Source organism: Pseudorasbora parva, chromosome 13 (genome assembly GCF_024679245.1).
Source record: "Pseudorasbora parva isolate DD20220531a chromosome 13, ASM2467924v1, whole genome shotgun sequence".
Classification (NCBI taxonomy): domain Eukaryota; kingdom Metazoa; phylum Chordata; class Actinopteri; order Cypriniformes; family Gobionidae; genus Pseudorasbora; species Pseudorasbora parva.
Genome location: NC_090184.1, coordinates 10484114 through 10499688, shown reverse-complemented (window position 1 = coordinate 10499688; position 15575 = coordinate 10484114). Strand labels below are relative to the sequence as shown.

Sequence of the window (15575 nt, the reverse complement as noted above, 5' to 3'; positions counted from 1 at the left end):
GCAGGACAACAGAAAATTACTTGCTAGGCGTTTTTACCGTTATTACGGGTATACTTTTCATGCAATAGCAAACTGCAGTTTAGCTGTAATAGCCAAATATATTTATTATTATTTTATTTACTTATTTTATATTTTTATATTTACTTAAAAGTATTAATAGATAAATGAAAATATGCAGATTTGTGTGGACGTTGCATTATTTATTGCAGACAATTTTATATATATGAATTTCAGTGAGAGTGTATATGTTGGGGGAAATGTTCTAATGGCTTTTCTGGTTGATATGACCGGGGTGGACATGTCGGTCACCTTCGGTCACGCATGAAAAACTATAGCGCATAGAGTAGCCTATTGAACCTCTTGTCTCGCTCAAAGGTCTTCCCACAACTCCTGGGCTTCCACTGTCCCCTGAAGCTCCACTAAACACTCTGCCTCTATCCACAGGTACATTTAAGAAAATGAAACACTGCAAACTGCAACTTAAATACTTACTCAGGCCACAGACATATATTAACATTTAAACACTTTGGCAGCATGTCTGCATCCTATTGCAGGGGTTTTCAAACGGGGGTCCTCCAGAAGGTTCTAAGAGGTCCCCAGAAAATGTAATATATAAATATAAAAATAAAGACAAAGCAAAAATGTATAAAGTCTACCAAACGTTTTAACGGTGTTTCTTTCCTTTTTTTTTGTCCTATACAAGCTTTCCAGATTTGTATATGTTTGCTTTGTATGTTTAGTGAGTTTTCCTCACTATAGTCCCCTTTACCTTGCTCATGTTGAAATGCAGTATTCTTAATACAGTATATGCTGCTTACATACATTTATTGTGAAAGTTTCTTATATAAATTATTTTTTATTAAAAATGTTCTTCTTCAGGTTTATATATCCAACAAACAAGCAAATTTAATTTAGGAAACAATATGTTGTATTTATAATCACACGCGTACATTTATCTATGGTTGTTAGTATGTTTTTTCATACAATTAGGAAGGTCCCTCATAAAAGATTTATCATATTTGGGGGTCCTTGGCATCATAATGTTTGAAAACCCCTGTTCTATTAGAATAAACATTTACCACAATAACAACCAAATGCTACTCTAGATGTAGTATATGTGTAGACCCACCTTATGATTAAAATTTTACCCCAGAAGTGATTTAAATCTGACAAAACCTCATTTGTGGACATCTGAGGATGTTGATATATAAACTCAAATATAAGTGTATGAAACACCACCAATCTATGTGTGTCTCCATTTAGGTAGGCTACATGTAAGTATGTGTGTGTGATCAGGGTAATATGTTGTGGGGACAAAACTGTGTTTATGGTTAAGGGACAGAATATACAGTTTGTACGGTATAAAAATAATTATGTCTATGGAAAGTCCCCATAAAACATAGAAACCCAACATGCATGTGTGTGTGGTCCTGTAAAACCCTTATGAGGACAAATTTTCTCCACAAAGATGGCAATATACAAAAGGTTCATCCTTGTGGATAGATTTTTGGTCCCTAAGGAAAACAGCTTATAAATCATACTTAAGTAAACTAAGAAAATGTAAAAATGTTTTCTGTGAAGGGTTTAGGTTTAGGACTGGGTTAGGGGACAGATTATAACATTTAAACAGTAAAAAATAAGTATGTCTATGGAATATCTCTATAAAACATGAAAACCCAATGCGCACTTGTGTGTTAATGTTTTTCTAGCAGGTGGAGACTTCATCCTGAATGCACACTGATCTGTGGCGACTCGTGTTACCGTCTGGACCTAAATTGAGGTCCCAATGAGGAAACAAGCTTATGAATCATATGAATCTTTTTTTATTATTATTTTCTTTTAAATGTGATGGGAAGATTTAGATTTAGTGTAAGGGGATAGAATATACAGTTTGCACAGTATAAAAAAACATTATGTGTGTGTGTGTGTGTGTGTGTGTGTGTGTGTGTGTGTGTGTGTGTGTGTGTGTGTGTGTGTGTGTGTGTGTGTGTGTGTGTGTGTGTGTGTGTCCTTGTTTATATTACATTGTGGGTACCAAATGTCCCCATAAGGATAGTAAAACCTGAGATTACCTACATTGTGGGAAAATAATGAGAAAATAGAAAATACAGTTTGTTTGGTATAAAAACCATTACGTCTATGGAGAGTCCCCACAAAGATATGAACCAGGTGTGTGTGTGTGTGTGTGTGTGTGTGTGTGTGTGTGTGTGTGTGTGTGTGTGTGTGTGTGTGTGTGTGTGTGTGTGTGTGTGTGTGTGTGTGTGTGTGTGTGTGTGTGTGTGTGTGTGGTGAAATAAACATACTTTACCACCTGGCCTCTGAGTCTTCATTGTGAACATCATATTAAATAAATATATGCACATACACACAAAATAAATTACTTTTCTATCCCTCTGTGTTGTCTTGTTTCCTTTAAAACTCTGCTTGATTGTTTGCTTAACATTTTACTGTAGCCTATAACATAAAGCTACTCTTAAATAATCTTGTCTTTGTACCAACGAAGTTGTGGTCTGTTGTGGCAGAATAAACTGAAATTTGAATGAACGAACCATTAATACGACAATAGTTGAACTAGGTAACACAAACTCAAACACAGCGGAGCCTGCGCTAATGAATGGCACGCGCAGGGGTGGCAGATGGGCCCATGTGTGGAACATGATGTGAAGGAACGGCAAATAAACAACTTGCGGTGGAATTTTGAGACAGAAAATTGAACTAACAATCTATAAGAATAAAAATTGAACTACAAAAATATAATTTAAGCTGCATAATGTAAAAAAAAAAGTCAAATCAAAACAAAATAAATATACTAGCCTATATTGTTTTATTGAACGTTAATTTCTGCAGAAATAAACACATACATAAAAACATACATGTCGCGATGCATGTAGAACAAGTTGCATGCATTGCATTTTCATGCATTTCATCCAATCAAAATATATTTTTCCAATAAAAAGTAAATAATAGCCTAATAAGAATTTAATAAGAATTAGGATTAGTAGGAATCAGAGTGTAGGCTGATTTATGTGATCCATATTGTGACTCGGAAGTGCAGATTGTGCGTACCAAAGTGCAGTGTCTAGTTTCCCTACTCTTCATGGATAAGGTTTAAAACTGTCTTAGAACAGTCCCCATGAGAGACTGGCAGCAGATGGCCAATACAATGGAGTTTCGGTTGGCCTAATTGGAGGGAAATTTGAATAACTGTCACACGCTCGACGCGTGCAGTTTATATCCCACTTTTTCCATGCTCCCACGCCCTCTGCCTTTCAGAAAGCGACCGTTAGATTATCTATTTGAACCGTAGGCCTGCTTGGTTGCCTATTTTCACACGACTCATTTCTGAGGAATTTGAATATATCCGTTAGAGGAAGAGGAGACAAGACGTGACCTAATTGTTTTGATTGGCCACACAAAGATGTTCACAACATGATGCTAAATGAAAGTGAATCACTAAACCAGGGTCACAGAAACACCACCACCTTAAACATGCATTTAAATTAATTGTGACAATTTTTAGAGCCTTTACTAGCCTGAAACAACCGGGCAGCCACACTGGCAATGTGCTTTTTATGTGTTTAATGTCACACTGTATTGAGTTTATTAAACATTAGGTTAGAAATGTTAAATAATTTTTTAAGGTAATAGTTACTACTTTTTTTGCAGTGATTAACACATAAGGTAATATAGCACACACGATAAATCAGTTCATTTAAAACGTTTAGTTGTATGGTTAAATGAATTTCAACCATACAGAGTACATATAAAATGCATTTTAAATATAAAAGTATGACTTGACTTTTTAAATATTTAATAAAGCCCGAGTTGCCTAACTTATAAGGCAAATGCAACTGGTGTAGGTTATCGTATTCAACTCTTCGCAAGCACTGCTCAGCAACAAACAATCACTCAACCAAAGATCTAAGCTGTCCTGTGAGACATGTTGCGCACAGCCCCCGAGGGATTATCCATTAATAAGCCTGGCTCGTGCGTCTCTGTATGGTTAAATAGATGAGGATGGCACGCGCCAGGCACGAGACTGACGCCAAATGGGAGATGTCAGCATAAATCACGCACCAGTACCAGCACTCGCTGTACAACATATGGAGACTGCGTGCGTGTGGGGTGTTTCGATTACATAATAACATAGGCTAGAGCGTTAGACGTAGGCATAGACTATAAGCGGTGAAGTAGCCTACTAGCCTACTTCTTATTTTATTTTTTTATTTTATTTTTTTCATAAGTATAAGTAGCCCTACAATGTTGTAAATTAACGAGAGCACCAGACCTCTTGTAAATCCAGTGGGAGGAATTAAACGATCTCATGAATTTTCAGAGTTTATTAAAAAATTTATTATTTATTATTATTTATAAAAAAGTGGAGGCCTTCCCCCTACGTCAACACGATCTCATGAAAGTGCGTATAGGCTATCGGCACTACGTATTTGGAACCCTTAAAATGTTATATAGAGTTGAGTATAGGCTACTCCAAAGACCCTTTATGCTAAAAGGGTTCTATAATGACAAGAAAGATCCATTTTGGCACTTAAAAAGGGTTATATATAGAACACTGCAAAAAATGCATTTTTTATCAAAGAAAAAAATGCATTTCTTATCTTAGCAAAAACTCTCTTAATTTTGAGTTATCCCCCCCCCCCCCCCCCAAATAAGACAATTACTTTTGCTTGTCTAGTAAATACTTCTTGTTTTAGAAATGTTAAGATGTTTGGACTAGAAACAAGACAAACATACTAAGTAAGAATAGCAATTTTTGCAGTAGGCTAAACCTTTTATGGGTTCCAACTACGTAGCGCCGATGTAGAACCTTTTCTTCTTAGAGTGTAGGCTATAGCATGGATCTAGGCTGTTTATCGTGCAATTTATACGCAAAATCAGTTTATGCGTGCTTATGATACGCACAGTAAACCCCTTGGGTATGATTAGTGGTTGGGTTACGTGCATACACGCCATAAAGTGCGTATCATATAGCCTAGGCCTATGCACGCAAAAACTATTTATTTTTTATAAATTTTTTTGCGTCTAAATTTCATGATATATAGATATAATTCATGCTATGCGCACGTTCATATAAGAAAGATGGTGGTCGATAAATTAGGAATAATGTACATTTTCAAAAGTGTATGTAGCAGACTAAAAATCTGTCAGGAACTACACAGTAATAGTAACATTTGCTTAATTTTCATGCAATTTTACAGAATGCATGCATTATATTTGATGTAGTTCTTATTAATGTGTTTAAAATTAATGTAGGGCCTACAATTTTAAAGCAGGCCTATATTATGCGTTTTGACGATTACGTTTAAATCAAAGAACAGAATCACAGTCAAATAGACTTCTGAAAGATATATAAATGACATTTAGACATAAGTCATAATGAACTGAATATCACCCAAATTAATTGAACTTTAATTCATGAACTTATGAACAGAGATGTTTAAAGTGTAGGTAGGCTACATCTAACGTAAGGGATTGTAATAACATAATGAATTATTAGGCTATAGCCTACTTAAATAGCTTATACATAGGCCTATTGTGTAGCATATATTTAATTACTATTTTTGGTCATTTTGTGTAAATAATAGGAGCGAGAACTCTCCATGACAATACAATAACTTTATATGGGAACAAACTCTAAAATGTGAAAGAAAACCGGCTGTAAATTATTTCTAACATTTTGGCTACCGCTGAGCAACAAATATTGTGCGAGCCTGCCATCTGTTGGCAAGGTAAGGGCTTTGAGGTAATACGATCGGTTGCACCTGCCCGTTCCAAAATATGTGATCATAATATCGAATACAGCTAAATAATAGAAAATTAGTAATATGTTAGAGTTCGCATGCAATCTATATTTTTTTATTCAATATCCTACTTTTAAGTAGCCTAGCCTATGGCAAGTAGAGGAAAAATACTTTCTGCAGCATACAAATAATCGTGCCGATTAAAGAAACTTATAGCTACACATGGCGACACAAACTAATAAGAAACATAATACATACAATTAAAAGCCTTATCATTTCTGTTACAAAGGAGTTAGCTACTTGTAGGCTATAACAAACAACGTCATAATGACGCGCTGTCCCTTTAACATCTGAGCCGATTTGAGTAGGGCCAACATGTTGCAGTTCTCCTCCCCTTAATGGATTATTCACAAGTTCAGTCCCTCAAGACTTCTGAACGAACCATTTGAAAACAAGCCAAACGCCCATCGCTATAGACAGCACTGCTTCGTAATATTGCGGTATTATTATTTAGTTTTTTAGCCTGTGTCTGTGTTTAATTAGGGGTCAATTGACATAACGGGTGAACATGTTGTGTGGCTAGATAATATAGCCAGTGGATACATTCAAAGACGACTAGGAAGACCGTAAATAAATGATTGGTTTTCTTTAGGTAGGGAGCTACGCGCTGAATGGAGGTAATTTTCGTCAAAGTGCCATATACTGGCATATTGATTTATTCTGAATATATTTCTTAGACATATGTCTATGGTCTGGCGATTCAAACAAAGAGGGATGGACAGAACAATGAATGTAACTCAGTTAACTGACGCTTAATGGTGCGCTAATAATTTGTTTGGAGGCGCTACATCATCATGGTGGTTGAGAGGACACTTCTCGCAGCAAGGCAAGGGGATGTACAAACTTTGAAAGTACAATTAGCGGAGAAAGTACTCAACGGCGACGTGAAAGATGTGCTGGGAGCGACTCCCGTACACCACGCCGCTCGAGCAGGGAAGCTCACCTGTCTGCGGTATTTGGTTGAAGAAGCGGGTTTACCGGCGAACAGCCTGGCGAGAAACGGTGCAAGTCCTGCTCATGACGCCGCAGCCACGGGCAACCTGACCTGCCTACAGTGGCTCGTGACGCATGGAGGATGTCGAGCAGCCGTGAGTATCTTACTTTTTCAGTAACATGTTAGCCTACATTACAGTGCCCATGCGAAACAGCATGTAAATGTGTTGATAGGATAACAGATTGTTTTATTTATTATTAAACATTTCATTATTAAATATGATTATTTTTTGTTGCAGCAGCACAACTTGTCTAGAAAACAACGATAAACAAAGATTAAAAATCATGCAAATATTAAGGCAGCAAGGACGGTTAGTTTGCGTAAATGTGAAACATAGCCTACACAAAAGGCATAGCCTAAGGCCAAAAATATTTAACACAATTCAGCAAAGAGTGTAATTTACATTTAATCTCGGTCACTCTTCATGACATAAAGTGGACATTAAAACCTGTTGCAGGTCTCTGGATCTCTTGTAATCCAATTAAACTTTTTAGTGTGATTATTACAGTATATTCCAGGTTAATAATTTCATAACTTTCACAGTCCACAATATGACTTCTCTTGTATGTAGCTGCACTCTTAGAAATTTCTTGTAAAATCTACAATATTATACTGTATTTTAGTGCATATGTACTATGAAGTGTACACTATGAATGTACTATGAAGTGTACACTATGAATGTACATTGTAGGCCTACAAATGTACAATGCTGCCAGCATTATGCTGCAGAGATTCTTGTTGGTTTTATTTGTGCTGCTGAACTTATTATTGGTTTACTTTTAACAGTTTGTTCTGTTTATTTTATAATGTTCGTTAATTCTCTTTTTTTATTCTTTTAGTTAAATGTCTTTGTGTCTTGACTGTCTTCATGCTGAAATTCTGCTAATAATAGTATACTTTGACTAACTTAAAATCATTTTAAGCTTTCATTTATCACACTTCTGACTGGACTAGATCAGAAATTTTGATATGAATAACCAAGGCCCAAGATTCCAAGCATATGGAACTCTGATCAATATTATGGTGACTTCAAAACAATTACAGGAAACAATATAAGTTCTTACAGCAGCATGGTTAAAATTAACTGTGTCGAGTGAATTCACAGTAAAACAAGAGCAGTAAATTACTGTGTTGTCAGCGTCATTCTGCAGTTGATTAACAGTAGTTCATAAGAAAATGACCCAGCATGCATTAATTTCACTGTAAATTTCTGAATATACTACAATAATTTATTGTAAAATATACTCTTTAAACCTCTAAATGCAGGCGATTATTTTTTACAGTGTGCATAATTTGGCTTTTAAAATCACTAAGCTTGTTCTATCTAAGTGCAATGGAACCATTGAAAGATAACCATCAATGATACTCAGCATCCACACTGGTGCATAAACTGCTTTCATGGACTAATCATCACCTCATATGCTAAGAAATCCCATCTTATTATCTTTATAACACTCATTTAACCTTCGTCTCATGGTCAAAGAATTTACTCAACAGTGTTCCTGAGGTCTTATTAAGAGTGTGACTTCAGTTTAGCCGCTTGACCCGTGCTGTGGATAATACCGTCCTCATGGAGTCAAGTGTGTGATTCATGCAGTGAGTATAAATAAGTATGGAATGAAGCCAGTGTGTTCTGTAAGTCCTAAGAGCATTCAGATAGATATAGCCTGCCCATGCAAAACAAGAAAAAGAAAAGATTTAAGTGGAATGAGATAGAAGGGCCACAATTAGTGTCTTTGTCTAATTGCGGTTTTCAGGAAAAGGTAGTCTCAGATAGCTTCCATACACATCACAGACACAAGAGATTATTTATTTTGAGTCACTGGAATTGAGTTATACAGATTTTAAATCTTCCTGTTATATGCGTAAGAAAATCGCCTGTGTTGTGAAGCATCAATGGGTCCCTTGTGAAAAAGAATTGTGCTTGTATTGAGTGTAGTTAAAATCTTAAATGTATATTAATATTACTGAAATAACTCTTAACTAAGTTTCATAACACATACTTTAAAAAAAGTTAGCTTTATAATTATGTCAAAGTTTTACTAAAAGTACATTTTTAGCTTGAAAGATCTTAACCCTATAAGTACATGTAGTTAATTATTATTACTCTGTACTTAATTACACTGGAACAGAAACCTTAACATAAATTGTAACCACATTTCTTTCAGTTTAAAATATAGTATATTTCTCATAAGTTGTCAGTAAGTTGAAGCGTGATCTGAAGCTAGTAGTAGGGTTTCAAAAAACATAGCAATAATTATTCACCCTTTTAACGTTAGTCCTCGTCTGAGTATAAGAACCATTGTCTTTTGGTATTTTAATAAAATAGTATTTTTCCTGCCATTATAATGCATATTTACTAGAACTGTGTGTGTGTGTGTGTGGGGGGGGGGGATGTAAAAATAACATTAATATTAATATTGTTAGTTTAGCCAATAATTAGGTGTACCTTATCGCTTCAATAAAATGTAAAAAAAATGGTAACACTTTAGTTAAGGTTCCAATTCTCACTGTAACAATTTGCTTATTATCATGCATATGGTTTTTTATTACTTATAAAACACATATTTATGCCTTATTCTGTATGACCATATTCCTCATCCCTTAAACCCACACTATATTTGAATTTAACTACACTCTCAGAGCTGTCACTGGGGCAGTACCCTAAGGTACAAAAGTAAAACGGTACATCTTTTTACCTTACTTACCCCTATATTAGTACCTTTTCAGGTTTGAACCTTAGGGTACCGTCCCAGTGACAGCACTGTACCTTTTTTTCTGAATGTGTACCTTACTCACTAAGCAGTACTTAGGAGTTTATTGAGGCAAATGTCCTAGTTAATATTAATAGTGAGAATTGGACCCTAATCTAAAGTGTGACCAAAATATATGCAGCTGCCATAATGAAAAAGTTAGAGCTCATGTTGTTGTCCTTTTTTCCTTCTGTGCACATGCAGTAGTGGAAGTTATCTCTGCTATCAATGCCTACAGCAGGGCTTCACATTACATTATTGTGTTTCATACCTGCACAGCAAGTTGGATGAATACAAAACACTTGACTAGTTAAATATGGTCCAGAAGAGGCAATACAATATAGAAAAAAATAGTGTCTCGTATTATTAAATCTGTTAGAATGCACCCATGTTCCCTGTCAGTGCTTTATAACATTCAGCATTAAAAAAATGTGCCCTTGAATAATGTAGAAATTTGACCAAAGTTATATTTTTATACTTCTGGTGAATGTTAGTAATTGTTGTTTGCAGGATAAGGACAGCTCAGGGGCCACTGTCCTGCATCTGGCTTCTCGCTTCAGCCATCACGAGATCATTGATTGGTTGCTGAAAAGTGGGGAAGGGGATCCTACTGTTGCCACGGATACGGGGGCATTGCCTGTTCATTATGCTGCAGCTAAAGGGGACTTGCCTTCGCTCAGGCTGCTACTGGAACACAGCCCAAAGTAAGATCATCCAATGTGTAATAGTGGGGAAAATCATTTTCTTTGGTAGAATTCATCTGAAGTAGCAGGACTTGACTGTCATCCAAGCTTAATGATGTCACAATCTTACGAGACTAGTGATTCGTAAGATCAATGCATTTTCAACAAGTGGCCTATAGGTCAAGTCGAGTCATTTATATAGCAGTTTTTACTCAATTTAATTTTTGCCCAGAATCAACTTTTTGGAAGAATAATTAGAAAAAAATAAATGTAATTAGCACTAAAACCAAACAATTGTATTTACAGTATGATTGTAAAAGGTTTGTTAATCATTCTCTATATTAAGATAATACTCAAACCCATAGTGCCCCCTTTTATTTGGTTTGGGCCACTGCCCCTCAAAATGTCTGTGCACGGCCCTGCCTTTTTGCTATCAAGTGTTTAGTGACACATCACACATCTCTAGGCCAGACTCTCAGTCACTCCTCAGAGACCAAACACAAACTTTAGAAAACAAGAAACAATCAGTGGTTCTCTTGAGCATAATAACTGGAAAGAATCTTTAAAAATCATGGATAAATATTGATTAAGGCTTTGATTATTCATTTAATTAGGATATGCAGGTACGTATATTGAAACGGCAGTGGATTTCAGAATCCCCTTTTCAATATCAACATGCATTAAGATAATCTGAGATAACAGTGCATTGTTTTGTGTTTGTGTTCTTTGTTATCAACACCGGTATTTTTAAGTGTTATTATACAAACAGATTCAAAACATCTTTATATTTTTTAACCAATTCATTTACAAAAAGGAAGGTGCCTTATCTAATAGATTAATGTCAAGTTATTATTTTTTTGCTTCTGAACCTTATAGTACAATAGCAGATAGAGTTTTGCTTTTTTTAAAGAAAATGTGAATGGTGTTTAGCCATGCAAAATTCACAATATTAGGGAATCGTGGATGATTGTCAGGGTGTTACTAGAATGTTCCAGATGGTTGCTATGTACTTACACTGGTATAATTATATTTAACTTTTTCTGCATTATATATTGCAATTATATAACAAGTAAAGGGTCTCTGATATTCTGGTCTCTAGACATGACTCTGGTCCTTCCAATGCCAGTAAAGGGGATTTCTTGCTGCCCATTTAATCGTCTGACAACAACAAATTTGGATTTGACCATTCTCATAAATATGAGGAATAGGAATAGTGCTGTATGCTTGCCTTTTGGAAACACTAACTACAACATATCCAGTATCCAGTTAAAAAAATGTTGTTAAGACTTTGATTAAAGGCTCTTGGCTTAAAATAGTTTTTAAATAAAGAAATGATTACACTTCATTTCCTGCTGTATATGATATGAAGACTGACATTTTTATTGTTATACAGTATGCACTGCAGCCTGCTGCCAAGATCAATGTCCACTATCATTAAACCCTGAGTTTAGTCAGCTATTACCGCTGGATGTCTTTTTATAGCGGTGGTACAATTGATTCTGTCCATTCTGTAGATATTTAGGAAATTAGGAAAAGTGTGTGAGCAGCAATGATGTGATGACTGTACATGGTGTTTTTAAAATATATATAATTCAGGACTTTTTTATCTTCTAATTGATTGGGTTGTAAAAAAGTGTGTTTTGTACAGGAGGGGAGAGGTTAAGAACAGAAAGGGATTTGTAATATCAAGAAATATCAGTTCAGAAATGGAGCGAGTTGATACAATTTGATACATTTAAGATCATTTGGAATGTGTGATTATAAATCATGCATAATGTTTATTTAGAAAGTAAATAAGGTTTTGATGTCACATTGTCTGTAAAGGCACATTATGTAAGTTTCGCCACTAGAGGATGCTTATTCAAAACATAGATGTAGCTTTTTGAATAAGCGTGGGATCATAGATGTTGTAGTTTTGACTTTTACTTTCACTTTCACAGCCGATGGAAAGGAATCCGATGTACTTGGGCAGAAATCATATTCATGAATGAGATGATGTATTAAAGTTTTATTAACGTTATGGTGGTGTTAACCCCTAACACAAAACTGTTAGGGGTTAACAGTGGTATGAAGCCAGATGCACAGAGAGAGTGAGGTAACACAGCGCTGTTTTACATGGTTAAATCAAGCATACTAAATACATTTGAGAGTGTTGAAAGTTATGTTATAACGTTGCTCTGCGTGTTCCCTAAGTGGCTGATGTGAGACTCTTGTTGCACATTTTGCAGTAATCTAGATCGATAATAGAATATCATATTAATAAAAAATCAGGATCAAAAAATGACTTGCTAAATGACATTTTGACACACTTGACAAAATAATGTTGTTTCTGAGGCATGGTAAAAACGCTACTTGCGGTGAATCAAGAAAACAAGCAAATTAAACTAACCGTTGTGCTGTAAATTAGATTTCTGTTGATAAATGTATATCCAAACAGTTGCTCACCTGTCTTATAAATTACATACTATATTAAAGCATCTTTGGAAATTCAGTGGTTTCTATGCATTATACTTAGGTTATATGTTGTCACTGACAGGCGACACAAGGACACAGTCCATAACCCTGGATAAAATAGCTGATTTATCTGGATTTAAACTTTTTTGGAAGCGTTTGTGATAAATACACCGGTCAACTAAATACAGTTGTCAGAATTATTGGCACACCATGGTAAATATGATCAAAGATGGCTGTAAAAATATAACTGCGTTGTTTATTCTTTCATTAAAAAAATATAACCTTTCAATGAGGCAAAATAATTGTAAGTGGGAGAATGAATCACATTATAAAATAAATTATATAATTTTATATTCTCTAAAGCACGTTGACCATAATTATTGACACCTATTGACCACCATTATTGATACATAATGAGTTTTCTCCTATAATGCCTGGTGAGTTTGAAGAACACCTGACAACAGATCAGAGACCATTCCTCCATACAGAATCTCTTCAGATTTCCAGATCAATGTTGGTGCTTCTTCTCTTCAGTTCACACCACTCGTTTTCTATAGGGTTCAGGTCAGGGAACTGGGATGGCCATAGCAGAGGCTTCATTTTGAGCTCAGTGGCACATTTCTTGTTGATTTTGATGTTTGTTTTGGATCGTTGTCCTGATGAAATATCCATCCTGCTCTAGTGACAAGGCATATATAGTGCGAAATGTACTTGATTAATATTAAGGAATTTTCCATCTTGATATTTCACAGGTTAGTGTTTCACCCGTATTTTAAAAATACACATTGCATTGTGTTGTGTTTTAGGGTTAAAGGAAATGTCAGTACATTTAATATTAATAAATACAATCACCTAAAGGATTATTAGGAACACCATATTAATACTGTTTGACCCCCTTTCACCTTCAGAACTGCCTTAATTCTGAGTGGCATTGATTCAACAAGGTGCTGAAAGCATTTAGAAATGTTGGCCCATATTGATAGGATAGCATCTTGCAGTTGATGGAGATTTGTGGGATGGACATCCAGGGCACGAAGCTCCCGTTCCACCACATCCCAAAGATGCTCTCTTGGGGTGAGATCTGGTGACTATGGGGGCCATTTTAGTTCAGTGAACTTATTGTCATGTTCAAGAAACCAATTTCAAATGATTCAAGCTTAGTGACATGGTGCATTATCCTGCTGGAAGGAACCATCAGAGGATGGGTACATGGTGGTCATAAAGGGATGGACAGGGTCAGAAACAATGCTCAGGTATGCTGTGGCATTTAAACGATGTCCAGTTGATGACACTAAGGGGCCTAAAGTGTGCCAAGAAAACATCCCCCACACCATTACACCACCGCCACCAGCCTGCACAGGGGTAACAAGGCATGATGGATCCTGATTGATCATGTTGCTCTTCTATCAGCTTGAATCGGTCTGCCTAGTCTCCTCTGACCTCTAGCATCAATAAGACATTTTTGTCCACAGGACTGCCACATACTGGATGTTTTTCCCTTTTCACATCATTCTTTGTAACCCTAGAAATGGTTGTGTGTGAAAATCCCAGTAACTAAGCAGATTGTGAAATACTCAGACCGGCCCATCTGGCACCAACAACCATACCACGCTAAAAATTGTTTAAATCTGGTGGTGGTTGAGGAGAGACCCCTGTCATAAGTGTAAAGCACTTTGGGTGTACAGTAGTACAGATGAATTATATACATTATATAATATATATTTTATTTATTATTTATTATATATTATTTATTTATTTAATATATATTATATTTATATATATTATATAAATGCCTCATTCATTCATTCATTTGCATTCATTTAAATCACCCTTCTTTCACATTCTGACATTCAGTTTGGAGTTCAGGAGATTGTCTTGACCAGAACCACACCCCTAAATGCATTGAAGCAACTGCCATGTGATTGGTCGATTAAATAATTGCATTAATGAGAAATTGAACAGGTGTTCCTAATAATCCTTTAGGTGAGTGTATGTCCTGGCAGAAAATTCTTTTAGCGGACTGGGCACTAATATAACATAGACATTGGCTGCAAATAAACAATGCTAGCAATTCATTGTTTGTAAATCCCCCTGAAAGTTTAATCAGGAAAAGTGATATTGCTTATGCTTATTCAGCACTGTGTATTCCTGTCTCAATGGTGACTGTCAGTACAAGTGATAAACTAATGAGGTAAACAAATACTCTTGAATAGAGGTCTGCTATGTAGGACTTTTCTGCATTGTGATGATAGGGTTGCTTTTGAAAGGGGAAGAGATAACATTATCATGTCAGAGGGTCAGGGCACGTGTATTGTAACTGTGTCCCTTTCTTATTACATCTCTTAGTCAGGGCTAATGAATCTTGACATGGTGGTTAAAATGTCTGATTCACTACGTAAGTGCCGCATAGTGTTGTTGTTGTGATGATTTATAGCAAAACAGCTTACTGATAATTCTGTAGCACAATTGTCTACAAGGAACCCATGGTTGGCCTAATGGGGTTAGCAGAGAGTTTTGCAGTTGTGTAAACTTAACAAAACGAATCAATGGTGGAGGATAGATCTAGGTGGACAAGTCCAGGGCATGCCAGGGACCTAGTCAGTAATCAATTCCTTGGAATCCTAGGTATTTTGTAATCTAAACATAATTTTCACAGCATGTTTTTAGCCACGCAAGGCAGGGTAGGCATATCACATTATCTGTAGCTAAATGTCCCAAAATTTTGACATCATATCTACCTTTTATAAAATTAACTTGTCTTGTGTATATCATTTTCCTGACAATTTATCTCATCAATATATCCTCCAAGATGTTAATGTCTTTCTTTCTTCAGTCAAAAAATGTTTTTGTTGAGTTTTTTGAGAAACATTTC

General features: G+C 35.7%; 1 protein-coding gene across 4 annotated transcripts in view; it reads left to right on the top strand.

Annotated features, from left to right (window-relative positions):
- The first annotated feature begins 6220 nt into the window (after positions 1–6220).
- The window catches only part of espn (espin), an 87374-nt gene continuing 78019 nt past the window's right edge, over positions 6221–15575 (top strand). For all 4 annotated transcript variants that reach the window (XM_067413149.1, XM_067413148.1, XM_067413151.1 and 1 more), the window contains exons 1-2: positions 6221–6907; positions 10077–10270. In XM_067413149.1, the coding sequence (XP_067269250.1) occupies positions 6614–6907; positions 10077–10270 (488 nt within the window). In that variant the 5' untranslated portion in view covers positions 6221–6613. The remainder of the gene's footprint in view (positions 6908–10076; positions 10271–15575) is intronic.